We start from the raw sequence: 23,483 nt of genomic DNA, 5'->3' as shown, positions 1-23,483 counted from the left end.
TCTGCATGGCCCTCTCTGAATATCCCTGTGACAGCCTGTCCCAGACAGTCTGCGCAGTCTGTCCTAGAACAGGAGCGTGACCTCAATCAAGCGCTGACTGCACGCAGCCTCCCCTCGGGCACTGAGGGGTCCCATCCAGCTGACAGCCAGCCGCCTCTGAGAGCCAGAGGGAGATCCCTCGTCCAGCAGTTCTCTTGGGGTGCTCATGAGTGTCCCCCAAAGGCAGAAGCAGGAGCGAGCGTGAGCCTGTCGGTGGGCTTCTTGCTCCCCCCGCCAGGTCCAGATTGGCTTGATTTACAATCAGAGCAAGCTCTGTTGGGTGGGATTCACAGCCCTGCTTATTCGCCCCTCCATGTGTCCGAAGGCCCTGTTGCTGAGCCCGGCTGGCCTGGGGGTTGTAGCTGAGCCTGACCGATCTGGGCCCTATCACTTTGCCGGGCCGGTCTGGGACCCGTGGCTTTGCCGGGCCGGCCCAGGGGCCGTAGCTGAGCCTGACTGACCTGGGCCCCGTCCCTTTGCCGGGCTGGCCTGGGCCCTGCTAGGCTCTTCAGCCACTTTCTTGGCTGGTGGGAGCTAGCTCAGCAAGCCGTCTCACTCCTCCTTCATCCTGTTCTGACGGCCTCTGCGCCGACCAGACTTCGTGTCTCTCGGGGGCGTTCAGAGAGAAATGAGGTCTCTCAGGGGCATCCCTTCGGTGGGGAGGGAACAAGATGCCGTTCCTTGAGACGGGTTCTCCCTTACCCAGAATAGAGTCAGTCTGTAGAAGAAGGACCGGAGGACCTGGGATGATAAGAGGGAGAGATGGAGCTCTGGCTAGGAGCTGAAGGAAGAGACTGAGGAGGGCCCGAAAGAGGGAAAGGACAACACTGAGCAGGAAAAGAGGAGGAAAAGTCCTGCGGGCCTCAGGTTCAGTCTCACCTCATACGAGGAGGATGGAAGCAGAGATAGTGGTCCGCTCCACCCCCATATCGGACCCCAAGTTAGACACGGCTGTTCCTGAAACGTCACACGACAACAAGAGCTCATCCTGCGGGGTCGGGGGCCGGGCAGCTTGGGCTCAGGTGGACGAAGGAGCTGGCTCTGCAGACCTAGACTCAAGGGAGATACGTAGAAAGGAACCCAAGGAGCAAGAGGACTCAGCAAAGGGAGGGGGCGAGGCGGAGGGAAACCTCAGAAAAGGAGTGGGCAGGGCCAGCGTGGAGGTTCGGCCAGATGCTGTCCAGAGACAAGGACAGTGAGAGCTGAGGAGGCAGACAGAGAGACAGGGAGGTGGACAGAGGAAAAAAGGAGAGAGAGACTGCGGGGAGGGGGCGGTGCAGAGAAAGAGGGAGAGAGAGACAGAGACAGAGATGGAGGGAGAGATACACAGAGAAGAGAGATAGACAGGAGAAGAGAGACAGAGAGAGTAGTAGATGAATAGATGGAGTGAGTCAACATCTATTAAGTGCTTATTGTGTGCTGGGCACAGAGCTAAGGACTGGGATACAAAACTATTAAGTAAAAGAACCTCTAAAATGTCCAAGATAAAAAGCTTATAAAATTCACTGGACCTTTTAATGGCTGCTGTAAAAGCATATCAGCAGTGGAAAGAGTTGTACGGAGCAGAACAAGTTCATTTTGTATTTGGAGTGCTCTACTTTCTCTGCGTCTCTTCCTCCGCTTCTCTGGGTGCCTCTTTCTGTCTCTCCCTTCTCTCTCTGTCTTTTTTCATCTCTCTTTCTCTGTCTCCCTTCTCTGCATGTGTGTGTGTGTGTGTGTGTGTGTGTGTGTGTGTGTGTGTCTCTTTCCATCTTTCTCTATCTCTCCCTCTTTCTCTCTCCATCTCTCTGCGTCTCTCTCTGACTTTCCTCATATGCACATGTGTATTTATGTGTCTCAGGCCCAGGAAGCTGGAGCTTCTTTGGAGAGAGAACACATGAAGCAGAAACAGGAGCTACAGCTTCAGAAAATGCGGCACCAGACGGAGGAGATGAGGACGCACCTCAGGGAGCAGCTGGTGAAGGGCCTGGAGGACCTGGTGAAGAAGCACTCCGTGGAGATCAAGTCTCCGCAGTCCTTGGTGGAAGTGGACAGAAAGAAGCTACAGAAGGTGAGCCTCGCGGGCCTCGGTTATCCGCCCGCGCCTCCGGCCTTGCTTTGCGTCTGCCCCGGGTCTGGCACAGGGAAGGCCGGCACGCTCGACTCCCCGTAGTCTGTGTGTACGTAAGTGTAGACGTTTCTACACCAGCAGATTTAAGCATTTATATAGACTCTGGTCCAGTGCTCGCTCCCCCCACGGGTCGCTGGGTAGGAGCGCTGCCACCTTGGGTTCACGTCTACATCCGCCATCAGCCGTGGACTTTTTGATCTCCCTTTGCCGAGGGAGGGTCTCGGAGCACGTTTGTGGGCCGTGTGTGCTTACACGTATCTTGGGGATAGTAATGACAATAGGTACAGGCCTCGCCTCGTGCCAGGCCCTGCACCAAGCACTCCACAGTAACCCTGGGAGGCAGTAAATGGTCCCCATTTTACAGGTGAGGAGACTGAGGCAGACAGCAGCCAAGTGACGGGCCCCGGGTCGCAGAGCTAGAAAGTGTCTCAGCTGTGATCTGAACCCAGGTCTTCCTGGCTCCGGGAACTGGGCCGTACCCTTTCTCCCTCTGGCTGCCACAGTTATGGATGTTAATAATAAGTCCCACGGTGATGTCATGAAACCGTGTACATGGCATGAATGTAAAACACAGCTAGTCATTAGCATGCAGCACTGTTCCCAGGCTCGTGCTCCTGTTATCATCACTGCCTTCGTTACGATTTAAAGTGGCTGCGGTGGTCTGACCCAGAGAGCGATCGGGCGGTACTGGGCCCATGGGCCCGGGGTCGGGCCTGCCCTTGGAGTCCTGTCCCCAGGGCCACCCTCTCCCTGGGCCGCGACCGGCCAAGGCCCCAGATGCCACCACGCGCCGTGCCCCTCGGCCGGCCAGACTCTTGTCTCCACGGTGGAGCCACAGGTTGCCTTGGTAACGTGCTTGCTCCACAAGGGGCTAAAGGTATAAATCTCACTAAAAGTCCCGTCTGCTGCTGGCTCAAGAAATGAATCATGTTGAAATCATCCATGCTCTCTCCTTTTTCTTGTCTGTTTCTGGTTTTTGCAAAGGTTCTCTTTCCCAGGTGACTTCAGCCTGGAATTTGACATGAGACACAAAATCTGGGAAGAGAAAGCTGCTCTTTCCTGAAAGCGTGGGCTTGCAGACTCAAAATGGCCTCCGTTCTCCCCCGTGTTCCACGGGCACTATCTCCCGGCCACCTTGAGTTTGTGGGGCAGACAGGTCTGCCTGGCACCCCATGTGTCCTTTCAGGGGCATCTTCATCGGGCTGAAGGAAGGGGATTGTGGGTGGTTGGCCCCAGGGCAGGTGACCTTTCTGTGTCCTAGAGAATTCCACCTAAGTCTGAATGGGAGAATGGCACTTTTTCATATGATCCTAGAATGGGGGACCGATGGGGGCTTGTGGAAATCATCGTCTAAATTAAGAAGAAGCCCAAAGGGAGCTCATTAGCATGCACGTACATACACACACGTGTGTTCCTTCTACCGGTTGGGCTGTGAAAAAACAGATTATTCCGTCTAGATTTATTCAACCATTTAAAAGAAAATGTAGCATTTATTCAGCTCAGCCTAAAATGCCCTTGAAGATTTCCTTTGAGAGGAAAAATGGGAAATCTCAGTCTATCTAGGTGAAGAGTAAGAAAGACAAAGGTAGCCAAGTCACGAGGAAACTGAAATTACTCCAAATCCAGGGCTGTCCCCACTGGTCCATACTGCTTATGTAACGGCAAAATTAACCAGTCATTTTCGTATTCATACCTGACATGGATAGGCTTTTGTTCTCTGGAACCGGCTTTTGAAATCTCTCCATTTAAGGGTCGTATAATATGTTGACTGATTTTCTATCATCCCCATACTTAGGGATTTTTAAAATAAATTTTTTATTAAAGCTTTTTATTTTCAAAATATATGCAGGGATCATTCTTCAACATTAACCCTTGCAAAACCTCGTGTTCCAATTTCCCCACTTCCCCCATCTTTCCCCTAGATGGCAGGTATTCCAATATTTGTTAAACATGGTGGAAATATATGATAACTCCAATATATGCGTACATATTTATACAGCTACTTTGCTGCACAAGAAAAATTGGATCAAAAAGGAAAAAAAATGAGAAAGGAAACAAAATGCAAGCACACAGAGAGGGTGAATATGCTGTGTTGTAGTCCACACTCAGTTCCCACCATCCTCTCTTTGAAGGAAGATGGCTCTCTTCATCACTGAACAGTTGGAACCGGTTCGAATCCTCTCATTGTCGAAGAGCCACGTCCATCAGAATCGATCATCTTATAATTTTGTTGTTGCCATGAGCACGGAGGATCACACATTTTAGATTTTAAACAGACTTTAGAAATAGATCACCAAGACCAGACTTTTCACCTCACACATAAAGAAATGTGGGACTGGAGGAACTGACTGACTTGGTGAAGCTGACACAAGATCCAGTGAGCCCTTCCTTGATTAGTTAGAAATAAACTCCCATAGGGATTCAATTTTTAAAAATCAGGTTTCAGGTTATATGTAGGGTAAGCTGACTCGCAGTGGATTAAACTTTCTATATCTGCACTCTTGCATGGTCATAATTTGATATCCAGAAACAGATGCGTAGAACATTCAAGACGGAAGCCATCGCCTTAGACCTAGAGGTCGTCTCCTTGCAGAGGGGAGGAAATCGGGCACAAAGGCTGCGACCAACGGAGCTGGGATCACGCAGGGGGTCAGTGGGACGCGAGTCCGGCTCTCTTAGGTCCTGCTCTGTGCCCGTCACCCGCAGGTCTCTTTCTGCCCCTCTTGAGCTGCATCTTCCCCCCATAAATAGGACTCTTTGAGGTTTGAATGTTCATCTAGTCTCATGTTGAAGCAGGGAGCAGATAAAGGAGAGGCAGGCCCAGGAATGGGAGACCCCGCTTGTTTCTAATTGGGCCATTCATTCACTCCCTCGGGACTGGTCGAGCGCCGCCCACGTACAAGGTCCTGGATGCTCTGAAGGGTCCTGGGGAGGAGGAGGTTGGAACCCTCTCCTCATGGACATTGTAATTTCGTTGGAAAGGTAAAAAGGGACTTTGTAAGTACCATGGAAACGGGACAAGGGAATCACTCTTACTGAGGGCCAATCCCCCAGGTCCCAGTCTTCCCTGTAAGGTAGGAGGGGAATGGACCCAGATAAGATATCTAAGGTGCTGCCCAGAGCTAGTGTTCTATAAAATGCCCTGGGTTCTGCTATTTTCCTGGCCCCCCTGACCCCTATTCACTCCCTTTTAACAAGGACCCATTTCCGCAGCACTTTGACTGACAGGTCCCGGGAGCGAGCACAAGCCTTAGTATTTCTGTTTCGTAGGTGAGCAGACGAGTGCAGAGAGGTCTGACTTGGCTGAAATCGCAGGCCTGGTGAGTGGGGGACCGAGCTGTGGTCTCTCCTTGCTCTCACCTGTGACTCTGAGTGGGGGATGCACTTGGTAGCCCGTGGGGATCTCCCGGAGCTGGAAGTCCGTGGTTCCTATCTTGACCTTGACATCTCTCCTCCTTGGGACGTGGACACTGCTGAATTTCACCTAGATTGAATAGAGTTCAGAACCTTCCAAAATCTTCAAGGTCATTTTAGGCTGAGTTGGATATTGGTACTTTAAAAAAAAGATTATTGAATAATAGCATAGATTATTCATTCATCATCATTCATATTCTTCATCATGTTCATAATTAATAAATCTAGACAGCAGTCTGTTTATTCACAGTCAGCTGGTAGGAGAAGCACACGCGTGTGTGTCTGTAGATATGTGTGTGTACATGCGGATGACGGATGGGCTCCTAGAACAAATGGCTGGCAGAACTCCTGCCGAGTTCTGTAGGACCGAAGTTTAAGTTTTCTAGCACCAAAAAGCTCTATTGAACCCATTCTCCCCCGCCCCCCACTCCTGGACAATTCAGTTTCGAGCTTTTCCCCATAAGGCAGCTGCCGTGGCTGGTTCCTGCGATTGATTCCCATTGTATCATGGGAAGCTTGGTACCGAAAGTAAAAATAGAAAGTCATTTTGTGAGGTGACTGATCTTTTCTCAGAATGACTTTTAATTTCTCTTTGTCACTCACATGAATATGTTTGGGCAGAGTTTGAGAGTATTTATATCTATAGCAAGATGAGTTTTAAATAACCCGTGGAGAAAAAAATTCAAAATATTAGCTGAAGGCTTATTTTGAGAGTTACCTGAGAAGAAGAGCAACCATTCCTTAAATGCTTTTTGGAAACTTGGTGCATTTCCTTTGCCCCTCAGAGGGAAGGGCTATTAGCATTATTCTTCAGATGAAGAAAGTGGGGGACATGAAGAGTGAGTGGGGATTCGGGGACCCACAGCTGCTGAGTCTCCGAAGCTGAACGCCAGCCTCGGTTGACTCCGGGTCAGGGTTTTGTTGGTGTCCGGGCCGTGTCATAAGACCTTCAGTTTCCCAGAGATCTTTGGGAGCTCTCTAGGGCAGTGCTGCTTGGGCTTGGAGTTAAAGCCCCGGAGGGAAGGCCTGGCTCTGCCCTACCAGAGTCTCCCTCGTGATTTGTGAATAATTCATTTGCTGTCCTTGGCTCTTAGTTTCTTTCTGTGAAGTAGGGATAATAATGGTGTCTCTACAAGGTGTTTAACAGTATTGACTGAGCACCTACTGTGTGCCAGTCTTTGTACTCAGCACTGGGGATGCAGAGAGAGGCAGAAGGCAGTTCTGGCCCAGGAGGAGCTGACAACTAGCAAACAAATATGATCAGGGCTGTCTGTGCAATAAATAGGAAGTCATGAGCAGAGGGAAGGACCTAGAAGTAAGAGAGGCTGGAAAGCCTTCCAGGGAAGGGGATTTAGCTGCGACTTAAGCCAAGGAAGCGAATCATTGGAGCGGGGAGAGAGCTCCCAGGAACAGGGGACGGTCCAAGGAAATGCTTCTTTCTTATCCCTCAGCTCCATCCTCCTGCGGTCCCGGGGTTCACCCAGACTCCTCACCCTCAGTGGGCGTTCCTGTGTGATTTGTCTTAGAGTAAAACTGTCTCCAGTTTACTTCGGGTTCCTTGAGGGCTCCGGTTGGGCCATCTGACTATTGTGGGCCAGGAATGACATCTCGTTTTAAAACAGGCGTTCCATGATGGTCTGGTGGTTCCGCTCCCTTAATGAGCAGAGGAGGAAACTTCGGGTGGGGGTGGGGGGAAGAAGGGGAGGAGGCGATGGCTCAGGTTCTGCATTTCCTTGGGATCTTTTAGCTCCTGATTATTAACTGATGTCATTATGGAAGCCATCTCGTGACTTAGTTGCGTATTTTTCATTAGCTCGGCCTCCTCCCAGTCCCGCGGCTTGCCGGTCCCGTCGCCCACCTGGCCTTTGTGCTTTTGTGCTCCCAGCAGGCTTACCTGGACACCCCAGCCTGTCACCTGAATCTCCCTGGGTCTCTCTGCCCTTAGAAGGGGCAGTGGAAAGGGCCCTGAGTTAGAGTGTTGTCTCTCTGTCACTCGCTTCCAGTGTCTGCGTGTGGAAGCTAGTTCACCACATGGGCCTCAGTTTCTGGGTCTGTAACATGGGAGGCTTTGCTCAGATGACTTTCAGGTGATCCCTCCCAGCTCTCCATCTAGGGTCCCGTGTCCCGGGGGCTGCGGCAGAGCAGGCCTCCCGGCGCCTTTTCCATGCTCTTTGGCCATGTTCCTGTACCTTCCTGTCTGAATGATTTCATTCCTGTTTAGGAGGTTCAAAAGCAGTTGGAGGAAATGAAGAAGAAATCTGAGAATGAAATGAAACGCCTGGAAGAAGAGAAAGCCGCCCTGAACATGAAGCTTCAGGATTCCTTGCTTGAGGTGAGCTCTCCCTGGAGTAGGGAGGGGATGCCGCCGGCAGGGCCCGGCTCTCAGACCTGGGTCAGCAAGTCCCTTATCCTGGGATCTCTGTGTCCTCACCCACAGAACACAATCCCTGATGTGAAAAGTGAACCAGGGAAAGTGATACACACAAGGCCCACAAAAACAAGGGGAGCTGGAAAAGGTGGGAAAAGGCAGCTGGGAAAGGTGAAGGAGACAGACTGATCCAAGGCTGGTCCTGGGCCACACCAGGTCCTACCTTACAACTGTGGGACTGATTTTTTTCCCCAAAAAAACAGAGACTGGGAAGTAGCACTTTCTGAATTTGCTATTCCATTGTTGACTTCACCAAAAGTTTGTATGATGAGCCTTAGCTATTGGGGCAGGATTTTTTAACCTGGAGTCCAGGAACTTATTTATAAAAAGATTTTGATAACTATATCTTCACATTTTGCTTTCCTTTTTTATTCTGTGTACTTATTTTATGCACTCTAAACAAGGAGTCCTTGACACAAAAAAAGATTAAGAATTCTGTATTAAAGGATTTTAATTTCATTTGATTTATTCAGTATCCTCTACTCCCTCCCTTTTATCCATTGTAGCAAATCCATTTAGAGGTAGAATGGCATGCTAAGAGTCATGGAATTAATCAATCCAGCCTAAATTTCTTCTTCTTTTTTTTTAATCATTTCGACTTTCTTTTTTTGTTTGGTTTTTATAAAAAAAAATTTTTTTATTACAACTTTTTATTGACTGAACCCATGCCTGGGTAATTTTTTACAACATTATTGGAGGGGATGCGGGAAAACGGGGACATTGATGCATTGTTGGTGGAGTTGTGAACGAATCCAGCCATTCTGGAGAGCGATCTGGAATTATGCCCAAAAAGTTATCAAACTGTGCATACCCTTTGATCCAGCAGTGTTTCTATTGGGCTTATACCCCAAAGAGATACTAAAAAAGGGAAGGGGACCTGTATGTGCCAAAATGTTTGTAGCAGCCCTGTTTGTAGTGGCTAGAAGCTGGAAAATGAATGGATGCCCATCAATTGGAGAATGGCTGGGTAAACTGTGGTATATGAATGTTATGGAATATTATTGCTCTGTAAGGAATGACCAGCAGGATGAATACAGAGAGGCTTGGAGAGACCTACATGGACTGATGCTAAGTGAGATGAGCAGAACCAGGAGATCATTATACACTTCGACAACGATATTGTATGAGGATGTATTCTGATGGAAGTGGATTTCTCTGACAAAGAGACTTAACTGAGTTTCATTGGAGAAATGATGGACAGAAACAGCTACACCCAAAGAAGGAATACTGGGAAATGAATTTGAACTATTTGCATTTTTGATTTTCTTCCCGAGTTATTTTTACCTTCTGAATCCAATTCTCCCTATGCAACAAGAGAACTGTTCGGTTCTGCAAATATGTATTGTATCTAGGATATACTGCAACATGTTTAGCATATATAGGACTGCTTGCCATCCTGGGGGGGGGGGGAGGGAGGGAGGGGAAAAAACGAAACATAAGTGATTGCAAGGGATAATGTCGTGTAGAAATTATCCTGGCATGGATTCTGTCAATGCGAAGTTATTATTAAATAAAATAAAATTTATTAAAAAAAAAAATTTTTTTTTACAACATTATCCCTTGCACTCACTGCTGTTCTGACTTTTCCCCTCCCTCCTTCCACCCCCTCCCCTAGATGGCAGGGACTCTTTTACATGTTAAATATGTTATAGTGTACTCTAGATACAATATATGTTTGTATAACCGAACAGTTTTCTTGTTGCACAGGGAGAATTGGATTCAGAAGGTAGAAATAACCTGGGAAGAAAAACCAAAATGCAAACACTTTACATTCATTTCCCAGTGTTCTTTCTTTGGGTGTAGCTGCTTCTGTCCATCATTTATCCATTGAAACTGAGCCTTTGTCAAAGAAATCCACTTCCATCAGAATACATCCTCAAACAGTATCGTTGTTGAAGTGTATAATGATCTCCTGGTCCTGCTCATTTCACTTAGCATCAGTTCATGTGAGTCTCGCCAGTCCTCTCTGTATTCATCCTGCTGGTCATTCCTTACAGAACAGTAATATTCCATAACGTTCATATACCACAATTTACTCAACCATTCTCCAATGGATGGGCATCCATTCATTTCCCAGTTTCTAGCCACTACAAAGAGGGCTGCCACAAACATTTTGGCACATACAGGTCCCTTTCCCTTCTTTAGTATCTTTTTGGGACAGGCTAAATTTCTAAGACTATTTTACATTAAGTATGATTTAAAATGAGGCCTTTGCTTAAGGTAAAAGGCAAAGACATGGCCTCAGGCAGGGTCTATACACCCATGGGGTTTCTGTTGGGCACGTGGGGCTCTTTCAGTATAAATCTGCACAGTCACAAAGGATGAATCTGTCTCCAGGCATTGGACTTAGTCCAGAATTGGACAAATGCCTCTAGTATCCATAGGACATGGAGCCCATGTCCTTATTTCCTTGCCTTAAAGTACCGAGCTCCCACTAAGCCTCATCACTTTCCATTGTTGCCATTTGGGAACTCCTCTCCCTAGCTAACTTTAAAAAAAAAAAAGCTTTATTTTGGGGTTTTATTTTTACATTACAGATATTTGCAGATTGGTGAGAGGTCTCTTGTACAAAGCAAAATAAGTAATACAGGACTTGATTTGAAAATATATGAAAATCTATAGCATGTCCCAGTTTTTTTTTTTACATTATTTTAAAAATCAATAGGAATCTATTTTCTCTTTCCTCCCGCAATCCCAGTCCCATTGGGGAAAAAAAAAAAAGAGGAAAAAACCCCAAATTCTTTGTAAGAAATATGTATGTAATATTGTATCTAGGATATACTGCAACATATCTAACATATATAGGACTGCTTGCCATCTGGGGAAGGGGTGGAAGGAGGGAGGGGAAAAATCGGAACAGAAACAAGTGCAAGGGATAATGTTGTAAAAAAAAAATTACCCTGGCATGGATTATGTCAATATAAAGTTATTATTAAATAAAATAAAATATAAAAAAAAAAAGAAATATGTATATATGTCTCATACTGCACCTTAAATCTATCAGCTCTCTGTCAGGAGATGAGTTATATGTGTTTCGTCATCATGTGTCTTCTGTAATTGTGGATATCAATCATTACTATGTCTTTGTATTGCTGTTGGCATCTTTCTGGTTTTCATTTTTAATATACTGACGCATTAATATCCTTTTTTGGTTCTGCTCACTTTGCTCTCTGTTGATACAAGTTCTCCCATGTTTCTCTGAAATTTATTTTCTCATTTCTCAAATACCATCGTAATTCTGTGCCATTCATATGCCACAGCTGACTCAGCTGTTCTTCAGTTGATAGACGTTCCACTATAAACATTTCCTTACATTGTTTAATCTTTGAGAGATAAGAGGTACAGGTTTAGCAGAGGGAGAATTGGATCAAAAATACACCTAGTTTCCCCAATGCTTATATTGGGTCACAAGTCTACCCATTGTGCATCTGTATGCCTCTTTCCCTATAACTTCTACATTTATCTCTTTCCCTTTTTTTCCCAGATGGCAAAGGGTGTGAGGTAGAATCTGTTGTGATTTGGAGCATTTTTTAGATGGCAGGAGAGAGCCTAGTTTATTGGGAGTGATCATTCCCCACGTGGAATTCCCAGAATGGCAATGTCATCCCCCAGGGCCCATGGGCCGGCCCCAGACATTGTTCGAAGCACCGAGATGATATGATGCAGCTGCGGGCGGGAGGAGAGGGGGAGAAGGGGAGAGGGGGTCCACACGAGACCCCGGCTCTCTGTGGCAGCCATCTACCAGCTTCTCCTGAGTCACATGCCTGGGGAACATCTAGATCTTCTGTTCATCTTTCTGTGAGATTTTTGAGGGCAGGAGTCAGCAGAGGGACCCCAGATGGGCCAGTCGGACTCACAGGCGACAGAGCTCGCAGGAGCCGATCCTGCAGCCGGCATCCTGACATGATCATGGCCCCAAGAGACCCCAATGGCTCACATCTTCATTGTCTAGCACAGTTTTGGGCACACAGCAGGTGCCCAGTAAATGCTTCCTGATAGAATTGCTTAAAAACTAGAAATGTGATTTCATTTATGCATAGAGCCAGTCTGGCTTCCTGGGCAGGAAGTCTGGCTCTTGCAGCTTTTGCAGCCTTACAGGGGGGTGGGGGACGATACTGACTCTTTATCAAGGAGGCATTAGGAGCACAAGAATCAGCACTTTAATCGAGGAGGAAGCCAGACCCCGTGCTCAGAACAACGAAGGGCAGAGTCCCAGAAGGAGAAGCAATAAAGCAGTTCCCTCTGTCTTCCTGACCCCTTTCCTCCCCCTCTGCTAATGAAATATCTACCAGGCATAGATTTAGAATTAGATTACAGACGGGGACACCGAGGCTCAGCTGGACAGTGGTGTCCGAGCGGAGATGCGGAAGCAGCTCTGTAGCCATCGTCCCCCGCGTGTTCGTGTTACCATCATCTCCTGGCCTGTCAGCATGTTTTAACGCCCGTGCTCTTCGGCATCTGTCTGGCCAGCTGGGCAAGGTCACCCATGCAGGGGCCCATTCAGTCGCCAAGGGGAGGATCTTCTCCAGACTTAGGGTTTGTCCAAGGACGGAGGGAAATTCGCCCGCCTGCAATCATTGGGATCGGCTCAGGGCCTTCCCAGGGCATCTCCCTAATTCTGCAGACTAGAATCATCTTGGGCTTTCTAAAAGCCCTCCATCTATGAAATATGTACTTTTCAGCTCTGCAGAGAACCAGTTGGGGTCCTCCCTACGGTAGTCATGGTTTTTGCCGTCGTCACAGCCGATTTCTATTTCAGATATGCTCTGGAAGCCTAAGAACCAGAGATGCAAGTTACAGAGGAGGAGCAAACTCAGGGCTTCCAAACAGCTTCCCCAGCTTTTCCTGGCTTTTCCCACATCTTCCAAACCTTCTCTTTGGAGGCCCTGTGGCTTTCTCGTAGCTAAATATCCCCAGGAGAGACGAAGGCAAAAATCAATCCGTTTTATTGAACGATTTTAAGTTTTTGTTTGTGCTTCCGCCAAACTGGTCTGCTTAAATCTATAAATGACCTGAGCCTTTAAACAGTAGCGTCCCTGTTCTCCTGTTTTCGTGATCCATTGGCACTCCGATCTACGTATTTATAACCTGTATATTTATATCGGATCTGTATATTTATAACCAGGTGACTCATGGGCTGCCATGCGGGCGGGGAGTTTGCTCGTGGGTCTCCCAGTCACTTGAGATAATTGGGACATTTCTGGTTTCTTTGGCTATTCCCCCACCAGGTTACTTATAATACCCAATACGAGCAGGCAGACATGGGCCTTGCCAGCGCCAGGGCCCGACTCGGTTTCTACATTATGAAAGATGGAGAGTCAGCAGGGCTGCCAATAATTTGTGAGACGTGGTCCTTTACTCACCTCCTTTGTAAGGAACGATTCCTAAGATGATTCCGAGCTGAAAGGAGGTCTTTACTATACCCCTGACATTTTTCATATGAGGAAAGAAGACTGTGAGATTGTGGGGGACCCGTGGCCGCGTGCCCGTCCCCACCTCAGTGTGATTAATGCGGATGAATACAGTGCTGGGCCTACTATGTGCCAAGCACTGGGCCTACTGTGTGTCAGGCATTCGTCCTACTGTGCGCCAGGCACTGGGCCTACTGTGTGTCAGGCGCTGGGAGGTGCTTTTCTATGTTTCCCCATCTCACAAGGTTGGAAAGCAGGGGCTAGTATTCTTGCTCCACATTTTGAAGTTGGGGAAACTGAGGCAGGCAGAGGAAAGGGGATCATGTGGGATCACCCGGCGAGTGAGTGCCGCGAGGTGAAGTTGTCTTCCCGACCCGGCCTGGCTGTCGGTGCCAGAGGTCTGAACTTGTGGTCTGATACAGTTGACATCTCATTGGGAAATGTTTGACAAAGTGAATTAGAATCTAACAGCCCGGGGATGTTCATTCTAAGCCAGCTCGCAGCGTCTGTCCCGGCTGCCTCGGGAAAATGAAGTTGTCGTCTGGAGCAGACTCCTTAAAAGCAGAGTCACCCAGGGGGCCGCTCGAGGAGGGCGTGACCGGGAGAGCGAAGGGAGTGTGTCCCCCCGCCACGTGGGTCACCTCATCACTCATCAGTCCCTTGGGAGAGGCCGTCGCCGCTCTAGGCCCGAGGGCATCCGGGCCAGAAGCAGGGCCCTGCCCTCAGGAGCTTCCCTTCCATCCCACCCAGACGGGGACACAACACGACGTGCCGTGGTCCAGGCTGTCCGTAGGGTGGGCGACGGCAGGCAAGGGACGGCTCGGGTGAGCAAGGAGCCCATTCTAGGTGTGAGGGACAGCCAGGGAAAATACCTGGAGGTGAGAGAAAAGGGAAACCTCCGAGTGGCTGCACTGCCCAGTACAGGGAGGAAGGTGACAGGAGACCACGAGGGCTTTCTGTTTGGTTCTGGAGGCAGCAGGGGGTCGCCTCCTATTGTTTCCTGAACTGCATAGAGCAGGGGGCTCTTCGGGAGACAAGGGGGTCTGGCGCTCCCGTCTCTGAATCCTTGCCACGTTTTGTGTGATCCCCACGGTCACAGGCTTTAGGACAAATTTTGCATGAAGCATTCCTTTGACAGCTGTAATTTTCTTGAAGAGATTCCATTTTCCCTGTTCTCTTTTCTTCCATTTCTGCTCATTGCTCTCCCCTCTCCCTCTCTTCTCTGGACGTGTGCCTTCAGTGGAGTGCATCTCCTCTCCCTTCTCTACCTTTCTCTCTCCTTTCCCCATAACCATCTTTCCTTGTTTTTCTTTGGAATCCTTTTGTGGCTGCCTCCCGTTCACTCTTTCGAACCTGTACCCGAAGTAATCCCTCACATGTATCCAGCACCTTATTTCATATTCCCAAGAGCTCCTCCCTGCCGGCCTGATGGTTCTCCCTACCTTCTTTAAGTCTGAATTTTGCCTCGGAGTCACGGTCAGCCCCGGGTGCTATTTTGAGCGACACGTTCATCTTGGGGCTACTCATGGCCCGGCAAGCGTCCCTGCCGCGGCAAGGCAGCGATCTGGGAGGTGGGGCTCGTCATCTTGCCTCTGCTCATCTAGGATCTGATGTTTTATAATCTTAACACAAAGTTGGGAGCAGGGAAGAAGATGCTCAGGTCCCCCCAAGCACTGACTGCTCACAGTTACGTTCAGGCGCTAATACTCTGCAAAGAATTTCTCACAAATATTAACAACACAGGATAATTGTTGAAATGGAGGATTTGGCCAGTTACACTCTTATAGTGACGAAGAGAGCCATCTGCACCCAGAGAGAGGACCGTGGGAACAGAGGGTGGACCACAGCACAGCATTCTCACCCTCTCTGTTGTTTGCTTGCATTGTGTTTTCTCAGTTTTTCTTTTCCTTCCTTCTTGATCTGCTTTTTCTTGTGCAGCCAGACAGAGAACTGTATAAATATGTGTGTGTGTATATATATACATACATATGTATGTATGTATGTATGTATATATACACATACACATATATGTATATATATGATCTAACATATAATTTAACATATTTAACATGTATTGGACTACCTGTCATCTAGGGTAAAGGTAGGGGGAAGGTGGGGAAAAGTTGGAACAGAAGGTTTTGCAAGGGTCAACGTTGAAAAATTACCCATGCATATGTCTTGTAAATAAATGAATAAATTTTTTAATCTAAAAAAAAAGGAAAAAAAGAAATGGAGGGTTTGGGATCAAGAAATAGAAATCACCATGCATCTGTCAGGAAATGGGTAGCATTCAGCCCTCAGGAATCACGTGGGCCATTTTGTGTGGTGCAGAGATCTTAAATCCTTCCAAGTGGTCGGTTTTTACAGCGGTATTGTTATAAATTGTGCTCCTCATTCCCCTCGCTCTGCTCTGCATTGGTTCATGCAAATGTCCTGATCCCTTTTATAATTTCTTCCTATCTCTCTCTCTAGCATCTATATTCCCCAGGTGTGAGCCAAGATGGCCTCCTTGCCGTTCCTGTATGTGGCCTTCTGTTTCCTAGTGACCGCGAAACATTTACCTTGTTTACTCCTGTCAGATGAGCTCCGACGCCACATTCTCGTGGAGACCTTTCCCAGTCTCCCTGTCTGTCTGTTCTCCAGCTCCCCTCTCCTGAATTACTTTATGTTCTACAGATATTTGAGACTTAGGTATCTGTGAACACAGCGGGGCTCTCCAGTAGAATGTAAGCTCCTTGAGGGCAGCTTCATTTCTGAAGTCTTCATGTCCAAAGGGGGGCCCAGCCCAGTGCCAGCCATACGGTAAATGCTTGGTGAATTGAGTAAAATTTTGGAACTCCAAAACAAGTGAAAATGACACACAGATGATCAAAAAGATGCGAAGAGGGAAGGCTGGTGGGCCCACTGAATCACTACTTCAGGCTCGGTGTGGCTGCGAAGCCCGGGGGTTACGGAATATAATGGTGGGGCCGGACCTTACCAGCAAAAATGGGTATTGGGCTCGTTGGGTTCATAGGATCATGAGTTTAGAGCCAAAAGCTGTCTTAGAAATCATCTAGTTGGAGTCCTTGGGTGGACAGAGGGGGGAAAACAAAGCCCAGAGAGCTTGGGATTTGTCCAGAGTCTCCTAAGTCCTCCTCTCTACATCGAGGAGGAATGGAGTACATGAATAAGAAAAAAATTGGAGAAGAAAAAAATGACTCTTTTTTTTTCTCTCTCTCTCTTTTCTTCCTCCCTTCCTTTCTCCTTTTTTCCTTCCTTTTTCCCTTCACCCCTTCCATTTTTCCTTCTTTCCTGCATTCCTTCCTTCTAATCTTTCTATTCCTTTCTCCCTCCTTCCTTTCTTCTTTCCCTTCTTCCTTACTTTCTTTGCTTTTTTTCCCTTCATCCTTCCTTTTTTGCTTCCTTCCTTCCTTCCTTCCTTACATTCCTTCCTTCTAATCTTTCCATTCCTCTCTCCCTCCTTCCTTTCTTCCTTCCCTCCATCCTTCCTCCCTCTTCCCTTCCTGACTTTCCACCTTCCTCTTTTCTTTGTTGCTTTAGGAACAGTGCTTCAAACAGAACGAACTTTCTAAGACACCACCTGAGGGAAGAAAATGCCAAGAACAGTTGGCAGAAGAAACAGAAACTGGCCCCAAAGAGGAAGAAAGGTAAGGGGGCTCGCCCCTCCCACTGCCAAGGACCCTTGGCCTTTAGGTGGCGCCTCCATTTCCCTTTGGCTTTCCCAGCGATACCGGGAGCTCAGCAGAGATGCTCTGATTTCCTGAATGAGACAATGGAGATTGCCAGAGGTCGGGACCTGGTCTGGGACCTCCCCTTTAATAAGGGGCAGAGGCAGCAGATCGAATAAATGAGAACTCTGCCTTGGAAGAGAACGGTTCTTTGTCTTAGGACACTTTAGGGAAAGCTCTTTTGCTAAGAAATCTGGAGACCACTTGCAGGTGGGGGTAGAATCACGGTCTCCACATGCAGCCCCAGAGACGGCCCGGCTTCAAGGTCCAGCTGAGCCAGGCGTTAATGGGCCATCCCTCCGCTCGCCAGCCCCTGTTCCCAAGCTGGGTGCTAGGTCCTGGGGGGAGCCCCGACGGGAGGCAGGCCCCCTCACAGGCGTGCCCTATTGGGAAGGTCCGACACGGTCACAGGCGAGGTAACAAGAAGCCAGGAACACCGGTGCTACGGCGGCCCGGACGTTTGCATTACTCGCTGTCTGCCACGGGCCGCGCTGTGAGCCGGGAGAAGGGGAGCGGTCCCCGGGAGGCTGGGGAGGGGGGACTGCTGAGAAGTGAGAGGCGAGAAGGGCTCGGGGCAGCGGACGAGGGAAAGAGGCCGTGTGGGGGAGTCTGGGAGGCCTGCAGGGAGGCAGCCGCAGGCTCTGGACACTGTCAGCAGGAACGAGGCTCAGGACCTGCCCGAGACCCTCCCGGGTGGGAGGCGCGCCAGCTCCGTAAGCCATTGACCTGGCTAAGCTTTAGTTCTGATTGTAAAAGTGGATCGGATTCAGCTGTCGGACTCAATGGCCCCCGCAGAGCCTTCGGGCTCAGAATCGAGGATGCGGTGATTAGGGCACGGCCGACAGGCTCACGGGCCAGCAGGAGCACGTGACAGAGGCCTCTGCTTTCCTGCCCGTCCTCCCTCAGGAGCACTCCCAGGTCCTTTCTGCCTGGTGCTCCTCACCCTCAGAATAAAATGAGTCTCGACAGACGCCAAAAGAGCGCCTGGTGTCCGTGGCGAGCGGAGAGTCGGGAGGGCGCCTTTGGCCGGCCCGAACGCACTTCTGGGATCACACGGTGGCGGCGGCTCTGGAGGGCCGGCTGTTGGAGGCTCTGGTGCTCTCAGGGTGCTTCCTCCTCAGTGCGGACCCAGAGCCGCCCCGTTTGTCCCCTCTGAACACCTTGCCCCTGGGGGCCGCAATCATGGCCCTCGCCCTCACACCTTGGCCTCCTTTCCTGCGTCCCTCTGGGAGTTTCTTTTGCGCCTCCCCAGCCACGAGAGGGCTCTGAGAAGGGTCTGCCGGGCGGGCGTGTGGGCGTCCTCCCCCCCCCCCCACAGGGAGCGCGGTCAGCCGTCCCCCTGCTCGCCCCTTCCCCTGACTCTCACTGGAGGGAGGGCCAAATAAAACCCATTAATGCCGACGGGATGAACGGCGACTTCACCCAATTAGCCACGTTGCTGAAAGGTCGGCCCCAAGGAGACTCTTCTCATGTTTTCTGGGCAACCTGCACTTTAGGTGGCAGCTGGGTCTGGGGCGGGGACCCTGCCTTTGGGCAGCTGACATCGCCAGCCTTACGGTGGCTCCCGCCGGCCTTCTGCCCCCCGGTGACTAACGTCTGGCCGGTTCTGGCCTGGTCAGGGCCCGGGGGACTCTCCGGAGGGACTTTTGGGGCCCAGGCCTGGCTGTTTCTCCCCCTTCCTCTCGCCGCTGCCACGGGCAGGGTTGAGCCCGAGCGTCCCCCCGCTCCCCGAAGCCAGCGGGTGTTGGCTCAGTGTGCAGACGTATGGCTGCGCCCTCGCTCCGCGCTGCTGTGCTGGGGGGATGGGGGACTTCGGGCTCCCACAGTCTGATCCCTGTCTCTTTGAAGGCCCGAGAGGCCGTGGAGAGAGCGCCAGCAGCCCCCGCTCCTGAAGGAGGAGGCGTCCCAGACGCAGTGGCCCGAAGACTGCCCGGCCCAGAGGGCCGCGCTGCAAGCTCAGGTACCCCGGGCCCAGATGCTGCCCTTTGTGCTGCGCTCCGCCGGGGGCAGGGAGAGGAGGGCTCCTGGGCCCGTCGCTTAAAGCCTCAGTCTCCTCATCTGTAAAATGAGATCCCTCCCCACGCTAACCCCGGGACGCTACGACTCCCCTTCCCCACGTTCCCCACCCGGCCTTCGCTCTCTGGAGCTCCTGTGATGGGGAGGCCCTCCACACCCGACGGGTGCCCTGGGAAGGCTCTGGCCCGTCCCTCCCGGAGCCCACATTTGGGGCTTTGCTTTTGCCCAAGTCCCTCTCTGGGTCCTGGGATCAAACCTGCGGGGCGGGAGCTGGGGGCTTCCCGCTCTAATCTGAGCAAGGTCACGTGACTCAGCGGTCACACGCCTGGTAAGAGCAGGGCGTAACCTGGACCCAGGACATCCGCCAAGCCTCAGCCCACGCCCTTTTGTCTCATCCTTCCTAGATACCCCCTCACAGTGCTTGCCCAGGCTGGGGGTTCCCAGGGGACCGGCACCCCGGAGGGGATGGAAAAGGGGCCGAGAGAGCCCTAGCGCTGAGTGCAAAAGCAACCAAATAAAATAGAGCAAACCAGCCCATCCCCACTGGGGAAACCCCCCAATGCCATTACAGAGCACCCAATGTCATCCATTACAAAGCGCCCAGCACCATTACAGGGCACCCCAATGTCATCCATTACAAAGCACCCAGTGCCATTGCAGGGCACCCCAGTGTCATCCATTACAAAGCACCCAGCGCCATTACAGGGCACCCCAATGTCATCCATTACAAAGCGCCCAGCGCCATTGCAGCGTACCCCAATGTCATTACATTGGGCCCCGCCTCCGGCCCAGAGCTCGGGGGCTGACTCGAGGCCCTGTGGTTGGAGATTTCGCAGATGAAGCAGGCCCTGGAGCAGGCGGCCCACAGCCACCGGGAGGACCTGCAGGAGCTGAAGCAGCGCTCCGACAGGGAGCGCGAGGGCCTTTTCCGAGAGCTGCAGGACCACATCCGGCAGAGCCAGGCCGCCAAGGCCCAGCTGGAGGCCTCCCACCAGGAAGCCCTCAGGGCGATGGAAGACGCCAAAAGCCAGGAACTGAAGGTAATGTTCCCGTGGCAGCGGGGCCCGGCCCGGGATCCTGGGGACCAGGGGTCTAGCTCTGGGGCCAGGCCATGTTGGGGTCCTCCCAGAGGTGAACCCTAGAGGTCACCGGGCGTGGTTCTGCCGACCTGGGAGCTCTCTCTCTGCTCACATCCAAGCCCACTTGGGCTTGATCAGTTCCTGGCCCTTCTGTTTTAATGCTCCTTTATTTGCACCGGGCCTGTGCTCTCTAGGCACCAAACAAGCCCAACTTAACTTCAGGAGCCAGAGGTCACCTGGGCGGGGTGCCCAGGGCAGGGGCAGGCTGGTCCGGACTGCTCGCCTCCGTGGCCCGAGGGCCTCTGAGCACCCTGGGAGTCGAGTCTGCCTGAACGCCCCGGACAGACTCCTGGGGACAGAGGGGCTCCTGGTCCTGCCCGTGTCCGGCCTCAGCACGGCCGCCAGGCCCGGGCCCACTCAGGAGTCCCCGCCGCCGTGCTTTGCCTGCAGGAGGTCGAGGAGCGCCTGAAGAAGGAGTACGGCCACACGGTCCAGATGCAGCTTCAGTCCCACCAGCGGGAGCTCCAGGCCCTGGAGGAGAAGGCCAGCAGAGACCTGCAGGGGGAGCGCGAGCGGGCGCAGAAGCAGCAAACACTCCTGCTGGGTACGCCGGCGGCCGGATGGGACGGGCGTGGGGGCGGCCTTCTTCTGGGCAGGGACCATCGGCCCCTCTGATCTCCAGTCCTCGGGCCTGGTGCTTGGCACAGAGGGGATGGGGGCTCAGGGAGATGCAGGGGGAGCAGTGGGGAGGTCTGAGGCCCTGATGCCGGAGGGGAGCTCGAGCAGGGTCCAGAGCGTGCTTGGTAGAGCCGGGTGGGCATGGACGCCCGAATGGCTGCCCTGTGCAGCAGCACAGAAGTGGGGTGCACGTGTGTGGGCGCCGGCTGCGTCATACACATGTGTTCTCAACTGCATTATGCATGTGTGTGTGCCCGTGTAGCCATGTGTCTGAGCACATGCACAGCCTCCAGGTGCTGGTACAGCTGGTACAGCTAAGCAGTCCCCTTGGGGCAGGCTGAGAAGGGGGCTGGCTATCAGGCCCAAGAGAGGGGGCCTTTCTGGGTCCCTGGGGGATGGGCACCAGACCGCCTCTCCTCGCAGTGCTCGGCCTCTCTGACGCCCCCTCCCCCGGCCTCCATGCCCCCTAGATTCCCTGAAGCTGGAGCTCGCCGAGCAGCACGCGGCCTTCGTCAGCCAAGAGAAGAAAATCGAGGAGCTGGAGGCCGAGCTGAAGAACCTGAGGGGGCTGAAGAAGCAGCAGGTAAGTGCTCGGGCTGGCTGTGGGGCTGGTGCCCAAGGGGCACCCCTGCTTCACCCACACAGAGAGCCCCGCAGCCCCTCCCGCCTGCCGGACCCGGGCCCCTTCCTCCTGCCTGCCGGACCCAGGCCCTCCTCCCGCCAGCCGGATCCCATCTGGCTTCTCCCAGTTGCCTCTTGCCAGCACTTCTGAGCGGTCCGGAACGACCTGTCGAGCTCCTCCTTGAGAGAGGGCCGTCTCTGGGGAGCAGAGAAGCGCCCTCGAGAGGAATCCGAGTGCGGCCCCCAAGGTGAACCCACCTTTGGCCGCGGCAGGAGCAGCGCGCTGTCCGGGCCGAGGAAGGTGGCGGTCGGTCCCGCTGCATCCACCCCGGCCGGACCTGGTGGGAGTGCCGTGGTCCTGGGCGCAGGCGTGGGCCCCACACCTTCCTTGGAAGAAAGACATTGATGAGTTGGAGTCACCAGAGAGACCTAGGTCTAGGAGAGAGCAGAAGGTGCTGCTGAACGAGGAGCCCTTGAAGGATCTGGGCTGTTTATCCTAGAGAGTGAGCGATTTAGGCTCACCCCGGGGAAGAACTTCCCAGCGGGCATCGCTGTCCAGGTGGAAGGAGCTGTCCTGGTGGGCCGGGGTTCTCCCTCATTTAAGGCCTCCCAGAGAAGGCCACATAACCCCTGAGGGGGATTATTGTCAAGGAGATTCTGGGCCGGGGAGAGTTTGGGCCGGATGGCCGGCGCTGCCGTCCCAGGATCCCACCTCTCTCTGGGGCGCGCCGCCTTCCGGGACGCTCGAGATGCAAGCACGGCAGGGGAAGCCGAGTACGGAAAATCGGGACGTTACGTAAACACGGCGCGGAATGACGCTGAGGAGGAGACCTGCGTGTGAATAATGGGAGCTGTTAGTTTCTCACGAAAGGAAAGGTGGGAGAGTGGAAGAGGGCGCCGACGAAAACGTGGGAGACTGACGAGGGGACGGGTACGGAGGAGCCACATTTGTCGGTTTTCAGCAAATCCAAAGTGAGCGTCTAATAGCAACGTACCGTGTGGGCGAGTGAGACCCGAAGCGGGAATGGCCCCATTGGAAAGTTAGCCCCACGTAGTTTTTTAGAACTAAAGCGATCCCCGGGGGAGAGCAGCGAGGCCTAAGTGCCGAGGAACACACACAGAAGAACCGAGAAGTTGGCGAAGTCTTGGGAGCTAGAAGCTGAGGAGGAGCCGCCCAGGAAGGAGGCCTTGACGGCCAGCACTAGAAGGAGAGGCGGCCCCGGAGGGCGGCCCTGGCCCAAACCCGGGGTTTTTGAGAGCATGCGCCTCTGGCGGAAAGCGGCCCTCCTGAAATGCGTCTAACGGCCCTCCGCCTCCCCCCGCAGGAAGGGAGCAGCCAGAGCCAGATCAGCGCGCTGGCCGGGAAGGTGGAGAAGTGCCAGCGGGAGATGGCCGGCCTCAAGAACGAGAACGCGCTCCTGAAGGAGACCCTGCAGCTGCTCAGCGCGGAGGCGGAGATGCAGAAGCAGGGGGCCGTGCAGCTGCAGGAGAGGGAGCGGCAGCAGCGCAGGTGGGTTATACACAGGGAGGCGGGGGTGACCCTTTGTTTGTAACTTTGTGGCTCACAAAACTGGCTCTAGGCCCGCGCCTCGGCCCGCATCTTGTGGGTCTGTTTCCTCTCGTGGACAGTCTGGTTTGTCCTGCCTCCTCCGAGGGGACCCAGAGAGGCTGCCGCGGCCCCCCCAGAGCGTCTGGTCTGGTGGCCAGAGCTAGGTCAGGATGCCCGGAGACGGCCCGAGACCCCAGCGGTGACTGTTGGTAGAAGGGGGTCGCAGGATCGGGGACTGGGAGGAAAGGCCAGCCTCCATTCTCCTCCTCCTTGTCTCCAACCTTAGTCTCCCTTAGTAGTATTGGAGGCTCAGCTCTGAGAAGTGAGGCTTATGGCAAGGGCTGGGCTGGGAGGGCTGACAGGCCACAAAGAAAATGGGGGCTTCTCAAGCCCTCATTGGGTCCGCA

General features: G+C 52.3%; 1 protein-coding gene across 1 annotated transcript in view; it reads left to right on the top strand.

The window, feature by feature from the left end:
- Positions 1 to 23,483, top strand: part of FAM184B (family with sequence similarity 184 member B) — a 64,360-nt gene that overhangs the window by 32,897 nt on the left and 7,980 nt on the right. The window contains 8 exon segments of the mRNA XM_051964120.1: positions 1,880 to 2,089; positions 7,785 to 7,895; positions 16,946 to 17,052; positions 18,982 to 19,093; positions 19,986 to 20,189; positions 20,679 to 20,832; positions 21,377 to 21,489; positions 22,853 to 23,037. Of these exon segments, the coding sequence (XP_051820080.1) occupies positions 1,880 to 2,089; positions 7,785 to 7,895; positions 16,946 to 17,052; positions 18,982 to 19,093; positions 19,986 to 20,189; positions 20,679 to 20,832; positions 21,377 to 21,489; positions 22,853 to 23,037 (1,196 nt within the window).

Source organism: Antechinus flavipes, chromosome 6, assembly GCF_016432865.1.
Source record: "Antechinus flavipes isolate AdamAnt ecotype Samford, QLD, Australia chromosome 6, AdamAnt_v2, whole genome shotgun sequence".
Lineage (NCBI taxonomy): Eukaryota > Metazoa > Chordata > Mammalia > Dasyuromorphia > Dasyuridae > Antechinus > Antechinus flavipes.
Note: the sequence above shows the minus strand (reverse complement) of the source record. Positions and strands in the feature narration are given on the sequence as shown.